At 38.4% G+C, this 12,102-nt stretch overlaps 1 protein-coding gene across 4 annotated transcripts in view; it reads left to right on the plus strand.

Moving 5' to 3' along the window:
• Window positions 1-2,223: 2,223 nt before the first annotated feature.
• fgfr1a (fibroblast growth factor receptor 1a) overlaps window positions 2,224-12,102 on the plus strand; it is a gene marked incomplete at its 5' end in the record, with an annotated part of 26,308 nt that continues 16,429 nt past the window's right edge. For all 4 annotated transcript variants that reach the window (XM_014025299.1, XM_014025301.1, XM_014025300.1 and 1 more), the window contains 2 exon segments: window positions 2,224-2,873; window positions 7,464-7,644. In XM_014025299.1, the coding sequence (XP_013880753.1) occupies window positions 7,491-7,644 (154 nt within the window).

The raw sequence follows: 12,102 nt of genomic DNA on the forward strand, positions 1-12,102 counted from the left end.
GATAGATAGATAGATAGATAGATAGATAGATAGATAGATAGATAGATAGATAGATAGATAGATAGATAGATAGATAGTTAGTTAGTTCAGGTCTGTCCCCTTCGTGTAACCTCCAACCACAAGCTAAAGACAGAGGATGAACAGCCAGCACATGTCGAGGCACAAATCAGTTTGTTACGCCATTCTTTAATCCAACTACAAAGCCAGGCGTCATGTGTCTCTGCAGCTTCAGCTGTCAGTCATTTGTCAACGCTGACAGGAAATCAAAGACCACATGAACTCTCCAGATATGACCCGAGTGTTTGATCCGCCAGAGTGAACTTTGCATTTGTGCTGAGCTGGAATTTTGATGCTCTTTGAAATCAAGCCAAATCTTTAGGCCTCAACATTAAAGCTCGTTTTGATTATAAATTCAACTTTTTTATTTATAGTTGCCTTGAACAGGAAGTTGATGAAAGAGCTCACTTTCTGCGGGGAAATTAATTGTTTTATTCGATGACAACCTGGAAAGAAAAGACACACATGACACACACATTGAGAGTCATGGACTCTAATGACGCTCCATCCAACATGATAGGCACAAGGCCCAACATTTAGTTGTTAAAGTTGGATTTAAGAAAACTATATGAAAACAATTCCCCTTATATTGCTTTTGTAAAACTCTGCAATGTTTTGTAGGTCAATTGTGCCTCATATGTATTTTGTTAGTTATGTTTTGGGATCAGGACTGCCTGTTTTATTTCTCTAAGACAGAGAAATAAATGTGATGTTTCAGTAAGTGATGTTTCTCTGCCTTGACACCTTGATTTGAAGGAATGAGTAATTAACTGGCCTCTGCAGAACGGAACCCGCTGAAGAGCAGGGAATCATCTAAAAGAAAGATGACAGACCAGGATGTAAAGTGTTTGAAAGAAATGTAGAGCCGCTGTCTGTCTGTTGATCAGCTACTTAGGTGTTTCGTTCAAAGTTTGGAGGAGCTCTGCCACAGAGGAGCTGTGGATGGTGAGCAGCAGCCAGGTTCATTCAAAGCACTACAAACCTGCGACAAGTTGAAGAGTTGCAGCCCTAAAAACGGAAGCTTGGTAGTTTGCCCTTCAAATTAAAAGGCCTCTACGCGAATTAAAGTTCATCAAAAAATGTAGCAGTTATCCTGAGAATTGATGGCGTTTTAGCAGTTTTGGTTATATCCACAGACCAATTTTGTAATCAAAACATGAAAAATAACATTACTCGCAGTCTTTCTCGATTATTTAGGCCTGTGTGTTTTGAATGACTCTCAGCCAATACCCTGTCAAATTTCAGCTCAAAATCTGTAAAGTTACTGATTTGTAGCCACTTTTGTCTTGGCTAAGTTGACTAGATGTGGCAGTGCTCTTAAACTGAACTCACCCCAAAAGTTAATTATTTGTAGATGCAGATCAGATGATTATTTTCCGAAAATTTCATAAAAATCAGTCTTTTGCTTCATGAGATAATTTACTAACAGACAAATGGTTGAATAACAATTAATGGCTATTTTTTGAAAACAAAAACCTCAGGCAATGAGCAGCAATTGGAGTGTGTGTTGTGAAGGGCCTCCAGCTAACATCACACCAAATTTTAGAACATTATCTGTGAAACTATAATTATAGTGTTGGATAACACTGATGTTTTATGTCAATTGAATTAAAAACGTGTTCAGCTGTAGCTGTGCATCCAGAAATTACTTTCTGAAAGTTTCACTCAAATGTGCCCAGTGTTCAGTAAGACATTTTGCTGAGAGACAAACAGAATTGATGCCAAATGTTCAAATACAAATTTTAGGTGAAGATCTTGAGCAATGTGTTGTGCTTGGAATATGTGTTGGGGATGACTCCCAGCTATCACTACACCAAATCTTATCTGTAAAGTTGTCTGAGTTATCAGAATTTTTGTTTGTCATGGCTGCAGCTGCCGTCTTGGATTAGATTGACTCTTGTTAAAGTTAAACAGCCTTTAGTTATAGTTAATCAGTTAAAGATGTACACCCAATTACTATTTTTGAAAGTATTTTCTGAAAGTATTGTGAAAAAAATACACCTGCTGATTCATGAGATACTGTATTTTGCTAATGGTACAGAAAAAGGACATACACGTGATGGTAAAAATAAAATAAAATAAAATAAAATAAAATAAAATAAAATTGACATTTCTCACTGTATTTTATTTTGTATTAAGAGACCGGAAGTTGTGTAAACTGTCTCTGCGCTGAGGAGTGAAGAAGAAGAACGTGCATTCCCTTAGATTTTAAGAGGGGGAGGTTTGCCTTTGCTCAGTGTTTCTCTGCCACGAACAGTCTAATTTTTTCCCCCAAAGTTAGTTTAAAGTTTTGCCTTTCTCCCTCAGAAAGTTTATCACAGTGCGGTATTTGTTCTAGGATATTTCGTTTGGCTTTAGTTGAACAACTTTAGGGAACCGGATTTCTCAAAGTGAGGACCGCAGATTTCATCGCGTGCGAGTTGGGATAAAGGGATTACCCAAAACCAGCCTCACTCGCTCCGTTTCTTCAGACCTGCTTAGCTTAGGTGAGATAAAAGAAAGTCGGCGCTAAGGCTGAAATAATAAGAACTGACAAAGGAAACACTTGGTTCGTGTTATTCGTGGCTCTCGGAGTGGGGCGACATTTTTTTTATTTTTTTTCCACACAAGTTTTGGTTGAAATATGCGCAAACTTGTTAGCTAAACATCGATAGCTGGGCGCGTGAGAGCCTCGTTAACGCTACCATTTGGACTACACGGTTTATTTTGTTGCAAGTTTTTTTTATTAATATTATTTTGGAAGTTTTTCTGCATCTAATCTGGGCCGAGGACTCTTGTGACCAACACTGGCTGCTTCACAGCTCCCCGCCAACAAGGTGAACTCTTCTATTACTTTCATTTGTCTCCATGTTTTTATCCTTACAGTGCTGGTCATTAAAGTGGGGAGTAGATGTAAATAAACTAAAATGACTTAATTTGCTAAATAAAAAAAAAAAGAAAAAGCTGCTCTTAAAATGGCAGCTATAAATGTTTTTATTGTTATAGCTTTCGACTGCGTTGTTTTTGTTCTGAAAAGTTTTTTACATACTTTTTTTAAATGATAATGTAACATTTTGCTGTCAGTCCTGTTTTTTCTTCTTTGTTTTTCTTTCTTTTTTAGTGCAGACGCCTATAAAAAAATAAATGTTTTTTTTTCTTACAGGCATTCTCATCACATTAAAGAGAGTGACTAGAAATCACTTCATGCCATAATTTCTTGGGTTTTATTGAGTGTTTGTGGTCTTCAGAACTGCATTTAAATGTTTGTGAATCTTAAAATAATCATTAACCTCCCCAGCCTCAGACAAACAGCCAGAGAATCTGCAGTAAAGCTCCATCCCCACCCAGATGTGATGTAAAGTTGTCTCTTTAAACTCCTGGTGGACATGTCCTTGTGATCATTACTCCATCTAATGAAGCCTGAGTTTAATGAAGGGCCAGCCCTGGTGTTATGTAAACCTCTAAATGTTGTGTTTTTAAAAGGAGAGGGAGAAAATGAGTGGTTAAAAGAAGCAGCGATGTTTGCAGGGAGTTCAAGGTATTTTTTTCTGAAGTGTGTAATGAGAAGTGGAGACCAGTTATGCCCTTTAATTTACCTGCTCCCCCCAACACTTGAGCTGCAGTGCTTTGATTAATGGAGGCTTCAACATTAAACAGATCAACATTTTGCAAATAGTTAATCTCTAATGTTGCAACTCTTGGCTGATTTTTTTTATTTTATATTTTTTTAAGTGTAGCATCTCATCTACTGAGCAGTTTTAAAAAGTCACTCTTTAAGTGGCAGAGCATCTCATAAAATTGATTGCCTGTACATTTTAGTGGAGTCACACGACACCTGGGATCCTGTTACGACACGCTGCTGGAGAACCTCTGCCTCAGATTGTGTATCTGTGAGGAGAGGAAAATAAAAAAGAAGACAAGTGAGGTGTGCGTTTTGTGAAAACAGTAGCCTGAGGGAGATTGTCTGATGCTCCTGTGTCCACTGAACTGCAGCCATGTGCAGACCAGTTTGTGTCTGGCTACCAGCTCAGACTAAAGTGGAAAGGGGTGGGGAGGTGGTGATACAGAATCAGGGAGCTGAGGAATTTTATGCATGGATGCCAGTGAACAGTAATTATGGTGCAGGCCGTGTTATGGGTTAGGACTGTAACCTTTGTCTTTGTGTAATGAGAGAAGCTAAATATGTCGTGCATGTTCTAATCAGTTTAGTTGAGCCCCCTTTTTTAAGTTTGGCTGATTTCCAGGAAAACTCTTTCATTTCTTTCAAGCGTGGACAACTAGTGGGTTTCTGACCAGACATTTAATTGTGTTCCTCTTTTCGTAAAGCATTAAAATGTCAAATTTTTCATTGCTAGAATATTTATGACTTTTTACTTTTTATGAGCTAATGATCAGTCCGCTTTGTGTTTAAAACTTCTACAGAGAAGGTAGCATTAAATGAGTAACATATCAGTTTCAACCAGTGAATGGATGTTTGAAGGGATATTCCAACCATTTTGAAGTGGGGATCTGTGGAGAAGTTATAAGCAATAATTATCTTACCTGTTGTAGAAAGCTCTTTAAATGGCTTTGGTTTGGATAAATTGAGTTTAACACTGACACACTAACTGCTGGTTGAAACTCAAAGGTTTGTAGTGATTCATGTGTTTGAAAAACTTTGCACTACTGTTGATTTTCGACGTGGTTACTCACATTTTGGTTGTGCGTGAGCATGTAATGGCAGCAGTGAGCTGTAAAGCTTCTGGTGCAGCCCTGCAGGCACTTAGGCCAGGAATGTTTGTATTTCTGCTGAAATAATTGTGTATTGTGAAATTGGCTGTAATTTATAAGTTTGAATAACAGTGTTTATGTGAATGGCTTTGAATTTTTTAGAAATTCAAACACACTCTATGGAGCCAAGGCAAAAGTTAGCTGCTGGCATCCCTCAAATTACAACATGTAGCACTCAACCACAAAGTTTAGTGATACAGTTTCCTGAAACAAGTTTTTATTAGGTTTTTGTTGACATATAATTGACCAAAATTCTGTTATGACCAAACAACTATTTTTAACTTGCTAGTTTATTACTTCAGTTAACTCGTCCACATGAAAACACGCCAGCAGAAGCAAGAGATATAAAAACATGTCTGTTTTAGTTGTTCTCAGTTAAACTGAATGCTCTTTAGCAAAACTTACTTCTGGTGAAAAAATAAGTCATTGTCAACATAAAAACACAGCATTCTCATCATTTAATCAGTAAATCCAATGTCATAAAATCAGCTTCCAGCTGTTTTAAGCTGTATTTGACCAAAACTGTTAAAAAAATTTAACATAATTTTTATCTTACTTCTAATGTACAAAACATATTTTTAACTCTCACAGGATTTGCTAACACGTACAGTCTGTTCTCCTCCATGAAACAAGTGAGCAGATTTTTTTAAACACGGCACGGTATTTTAAATATAAATTGCAGGCAGATTTTTAGGCACCTTTTTATTAAAACATTGAGCATTTGGTTGAATTGAAACATTTTTTTGTTACAGTAATATTAATGAAACTGAGGCTTTTTTATTGTTTTTATTTGTTGAAATTGTATTTATCCATCATGTATTACACTTTTTAGGTGAAAAACAATGTGGTTCCATAATAAAATATGGTGTTTAGGTGAAAAAAGTGAAGGAATAAAACTGATTTCACAGAGCCATAACTACATTCAAGGCTCAAGTAACATCTTTAACTTGACATCAGCTGTTACACAAACACACTTTTAATCTTCTTTAGTGTTGTTTTGTTGTGTAATAAAAGGGAAGGGGGTATGCTAATTTATAAAACAATATATTATGTCACAGCCTGTTGATTTGTACATCCTAATTAAGAAATATGTCATAGTTTTTAGATGAGTGTGCTCCAGGAGGTGACACTAAAGCTCTTCGAGGATATGACTCAATGTTCGGTCACACTTTTAACAAAAATCTTTCTGCGTCTTTGAGATCCTGAAAGCTGATGTGGTTGTGAGGGCCACTGGCAGAGCGGTCAGCTGCTCTCTGTGGTTGTGTGACAGCAGAAGCAGTTTTCCCAAACACTGACTCATGGCTTACAGAGCAGAGATGACCGAGCGTCTTTATTCCCTTTGGACCACCCCTTGACCCAGCTCAGCTGCTGGAACACTGGACCATTCTTGGAAAGTGAAATTGAATTGGTTTTGAGGAGAACACAATAACGGCTTCAGAAAAGAACATTCATAAAAGAGATTGGCTTTAAAGGAATCAAAACTGCATCTGAGCAGGACCTCTTGTGAAAATCAAGCTGGGGTTTTCTTAAATCTAGAAATGACCCATGTTGTTGTTGTTGTTGTTGTTTGAACAAACTACAGGGTTTTGTTTTTGTTTGTGTCCCATTTACTGTATTGTATTCTTAGGCATTGTTTACACTAGAATGGTCTCTTGAAACGTTAGGGTTTTTCAGTGTTGATTGTGGCTAATAAAAAATAAAAATATGTTTTATGAATGTTGCTGTGCTCGTTAAGTCCTCTGTAGTTTCCCAAAGACCTCCGCTCTGGGACCTGGATTCAAAAAAAGCTTCTGTCTCGGGGAAAACAAGTGCAGTTTTTGTGTGCACAAACAGCTGAACCTCAGCAGAATGTCACGGTTTCACTCAAAATCTGCATCTTGGAAACGCAAAATCTCAAGTGAACAAATGGGTGTGTTTATGTTGTGAGTGTGTGTGTGTGAGGGGTGTCATCAAGGGTTTGGCAACTAAAAACAACTGTTAGGCGATAGATCTCTCGGTATGGAAATTATAGTCTGGCAGCTCTCTATGCTGTGTCATATAACAGCCACCAGGTTTTTTATTTTTTGTCTGTAATAAATTCTTGAAGGCTGAGATGGGGGGTGTGGGTGTGACTTATAGCCAAGTGTTAATCTCTGCAGCCAGATGCTCCTGAAGTGATGGTTCGAGCAGATGTGAATGTGAAAGTTTTTTTTTTTTTGTTGTTGTTTTTGGAGGACACTGTGGATCCTTCAGTAGAAGGGGGAAAGCAAACACCAGCGTATAATGACCTCCAAGTCTAGATCTTTGTAGTTTCAACATTTTGAACAGGTCATACTTATAAATAAGCAGAGTGTATCTTTTTTTTTTAATCCAAACTATCAGTAAGTCTGGTCTTCTGCAGTTTCTTATCAGTGTTTTTGTACTAGCAGGCATAAATGCTGAAGCACCTGCCTTGACTTTCATAAACATGCAGAATATTTTCTTTCTTTATTGGAGCGGAAATTACTTGATAAGAAAATATATGTTGCTCTTCCAGTACTGTTGATAATTTACTTAGTATCAAATAGAACCAGTTAATTGGTTGACGCCGGACGAATCGGTTTATCTCTAACTTGTGTCCTTGGTTTGGACTTCTTTGTGATGTGATCAATAATCATTTTGTTTGTTTTTGTTTTTAGCGGTGTTCTGTGAATGGCGTGCAGCTGATGTCCCAGGGATCTGAATGGAGTTCCAGTCGTGTAAAAGCCAACAGTTGTAGCTCCCTCAGCAGGATGCTGATGAGGCCGAACATACTTCTGTTTCTGACTTTCTTTGTCCAAGTTTTAAGGACCCAGTGCCGACCTGCTAACACGGATGAAGGTAAGCGGGCTTTAAAGTTATCTCGAACTTTGCTTGCAGACATTTGGTCTTCTGGTTCTGTTTTTAATAACACCCATTATCTTGCAGTTGTTTGAACTTGAAAACTTAAGTCTGACTTATCTTGTCTCTTTTCTTGAGAAGCAGTTTGTTGATAAGCTCAGTTGTGTTTTTTGGTACAGGATACCATCCTAACATTTGTGAAATCTGTTCCTTGTAGCGTCTGTGTTCTATCGCCACTCCCCTTTGGTCAAGTCTGGTGTAGCTTGAATGCATTTTTCTGTGTCCTTCGTGCCACAATTCTGCTATCAGTTTCTGTTGCTTATCAGTTACTCCTTTGCTTTATTTCTTTGACTAAATTAACAAACTTGCATTCCTGCTCTTATTAAAATGAGTCAAACCAACTATTACTGACAGAATTTATTGTCTAAGGGTGTGTTTTGCATCCATGAGACCTACTGTAAAGAGTTTAGCCCTGCCTGGCTGTTACACCAGTCCACCTCAGAAAAGGGGGGAAAAGGGCAGTGAAATCAAATCCTTAAAAATGTGTTTCTTGGAAACCATCCAGCGGGGTAATAGCTCCTTGGATATGTGGGTGGATGGGTTTGGATGTTTATGTGCCACACTCGGAAGTGGAAGACAGCAAAAGAATATGATAAAGTTGAGTCTTATAATTGAAGTAATTGAGCAAGAGGGTCTCTCTTGGGCTCTGAGCTCTAAAATAAACTTTATGTGTCTGTGTTTAAGTCAGTGCTGGGACAGGGAGGAGTAAATGACTCCCATGTGTAGCCTGAGGGCAGCTCCACTACCTAGTCCCTGCTTCTCTCCTCCTTTGTAATGAAAAGAGATTTGTTGTCACTAAGAGACGACTATAAATTATCTTTTTTTAAAGAATTAAAAAGGAAGCACCATTAAACATTTTTTTATCTTCATTGATAAGTTTTTTGAGGAAGAGCGTTTGTCGTCTAAAGTGAGCCCTATATTTTCACTTGGCTGGGGGAAGTCTGATGCGTTTGCACTCAGTTCTTGATTACCAAATGGCCAGGTACTATGTTCCTCTGTGCTTTTCCTCCTGCTCCCCCACTGACACTTAGCCTGGGAACGCTTCACTTTCTTCCCCTGCTTCCCTGCTGTGTGACGGATGGCTCCAGCTGTCGGCAAACAATCGCAACAGAGGCATTTGGTTGTGTTGCTTTTGTCTTGGGTGGACAGACAAAATACTTGTATGGAAATGTTTCAGTTTTATGTATACTTCATTCTTTGTTTGTCAGTCAAACAAATTCAGTTCATTGAATTTCAATTGAATTCATGTGAACAGCCATTCAAAAATGAAGCTCCTTTTTTTGTCTTGGTGGATATTTTAACAATATTTTTTGTTTGAGCAGAAGAGCCCCTGACTTTTCAGCAGAGGATATTTAAAATGTGAAGCTGTCAAAGTCTTGAAAACTACTCACTTCAGACAAACGGAGACAGCTCTGCTGACTCGTCGTATATTTGTGTGAACACAGCATTTTGTTTTTAGGACTCTTTTTTTTTTTTTTAGACCTTTAGCCACGAAAAGTTCACACTGTGGCACGGTGACATTTATTCTTTTCTCCCTTTATTTTAGTGGAAAAACAATAAGAAATGGTTAATCTGAAGTTAAAATTGGTGGAATGGTGGCGCAGAGGGTAGAGAAGCCGAGTCTGTGATCGGAAGGTCGTTGGCTCGACGCCCCGGACCAACCAGTTCCACCTTGGGCCCCTGAGCAAGGCCCTCAACCCCCCAGCCGCTCCCCGGGTGCTGTAATTGGCAGCCCACTGCTCAATATGTGTTCACATGTGCGATGGGTAAAATGCAGAGACTTAATTTCCCCACCAGGGGATCAATACAGTGTATTAAAAAAAAAACTAGATTCTTCCTGTGAAATATAGAAAAAAATACAATTAAGTATGTTTTTTCTTTACAATGTGTTGTTGGCGAAACAAAAATATTTTGTTTTGATCCTGAAAATAGTTTTGGAGTTTACCTGTATTTTTTTAATTAAGTCAGTTTGAAATTGAAAATACGAAGACAGAAAATCTGAAGTCCTTATCATGTTTTCATTAAAGTGTTCTGGAACAAACGTCAGAAAAACTAATTTAACAATCTGAGAACCATGTAATTTATGTTCTTAGTGAATTTTATAAACTTTTGAGTGTAGAAGTAATAAATCAGTACTGAGGCCCAGTTCATACAGTCCTGTTTTTCACTGAAACCATAATATTTCTGCTGAGCTTCGGCTGTTTGTGTACACTACAAAAATGACCGCTTTCTCTGAAACGGAAACTGCTTGAATCCAGATCTCAGAGTGAGAGTTCTTCGAAACGCCCTGCATCGGTGCAAAATTGTGTAGGTCAGACTCTTAGGTAGGATTTTGGAGGAGTGCGTTGACACTTTAAGATCAAAGTTAATTGAGGGGGGTGGGGGGGGTGGGGGTCAGACGGACCATGACCAGAGATTGAAAGCATCACACAACAGCAGCTACTGAAGCTGTAAAGCCTCTACTCACCATCTGTATCCAGGTTGATTCAATTTGTTCTTTGCGTCTTCCATTGTCTTCACAAAATAATTGTGGTCAACCCCTGTACCACTTACATTGTTTATGGAACTTTGCGAAATTTACGTAGAGTAAAAAKCAAAAGTCTCGGTGGACAGAAGATTGGCAGGGTGTCCTGAGGCGTCACCAGCTGATAGAGGGCGTCATGAAACAGAGCAGGGTGTTGTTAAAACGCTCTGATGCCCCTCTAGCTKAATGCCTGGTGTATGGACACTACAGACAGCTGGTGTCAGTTGTTTATCTGCACCTGCACAAGTAGATCAGCAGTAACAATGGCAGATAGAAGAGTGCTGTTTGTGCTTCTAACTCTTAAATTTATCAGAGCTTCTGACTTCTTGAAACATCTGTCCTACGCCACCTCTTGGAACAGTGGAGATGCATTTTACATTCTACAAATTCTGAACAGGCTTATAATGGTTTTATTCTCAAGATCGAAGTATCTTTATGTGTGCACGTGTCATTGAAACACACAAACCAGAGAGCCAGCTAGTGACCTATCATGGAAATTGCACTGTTTTGTGGTCTTGTCTAAATAGCGATTACAATCGCAGCATTGCTGTGTGCACGTGTTACATTTTCACAATCAACATCTGAAAAATTAAACGTTTCCAGGAGGCTTTTCAATGTAAATGAGGTCTCAAATCTCCCCTGACCTGGGAACGAAGAAAAGGAAGGTCAGTGATGCTTGTATTCTCTGTGTATAATGTAGTACTCATTTATTCTAAAAAGCAATTTTCTGAAGTTTCTCAAACAAGATTTCATGACTTTCGTTTTCAGAAGACATGACTATAGGAAAAAAATAAAGGTTGTAGAAATGAATAGCTTTAGTTTTTCTGCGTTTTGTCCATTAAATAAATAATTTGAAGCCAAATGTAGCAGAGCTCATTTGAAAGACACAGCAGCCCTCATAGCTCCCACAGGCTAATCCATGCTGAATGTCTGCGGCTCATTTAAGAATGAAAAGGTCCTCCACTGGAGTGTTTTAAGGAAGGACTCTCTCTAGGTGGTTTTGGTGCTTTCTAATGTGCATTGTATTTGTTTTTGCTTCCTGCCAGTGTTGCCTTTTGTTTCTTATCAGTCCCACCTGCACATCACTTACTTCTTTCATACTGAAGTAGTCATATCAGTAAAGGAAACTTGAACTAGCTATTTTTTTGTGTTTCCCACCAGCCTGATTTTCCTAATTCAACCATAACTCCAGTGAGTGCAGGAAATCCCAGAAGTCATTCACGCAGCATATTGCTTCCTATGTTGAAGCCAGAGAAAGTTCCTTAGACTGGCGCCAGCTTTTCTTTTTAGTTTGTCCTGCATTTAATAGACCTCCTGTTTAAACCCTCAATGTGTCCTGCGTCAGAATTCCTTTTGAGGTTTTTATAATTAGGCTGATTATAAATMTTGTCAGTCAGTTTGTATAAATGGTTGACTGCACCCATGTTGGAGCATTCCAGGTGGGTTGTTTTTGAAACTGGGTTTAATCTGTTTTTAATCCAATTATAGTTGCTGGGGGATTAACTGACATGAAACATCCTCAAATCAAATGAAAACTTGGCACTTCCTCTGAGGAGGTGCATATGTATTTTTTGTGTGAGAATAACTTGATAACTTGTAGTCATATTTTTGTGTGATAGTTCTGCTTTGTCTAGATTGTTATATTTTGCTTAAAATTCAGAAACACTCTTACGTAAGCACAGGCGTCTTCCTGACTTTGGCTTCAATAAAAGCACAAGGAAGTTTTAGCTTTATGGATGTTTTATGATGTTTGCAGACAGATGAACAGCTGGGATGTTGACTCAGTTTTATCATCTCTGTTGGAAGCAGGAACAGGAGGCTTTACACACACACACACACACACACACACACACACACACACACACACACACACA

The sequence above is a fragment of the Austrofundulus limnaeus genome, unplaced genomic scaffold (genome assembly GCF_001266775.1).
Source record: "Austrofundulus limnaeus strain Quisiro unplaced genomic scaffold, Austrofundulus_limnaeus-1.0 Scaffold466, whole genome shotgun sequence".
Classification (NCBI taxonomy): domain Eukaryota; kingdom Metazoa; phylum Chordata; class Actinopteri; order Cyprinodontiformes; family Rivulidae; genus Austrofundulus; species Austrofundulus limnaeus.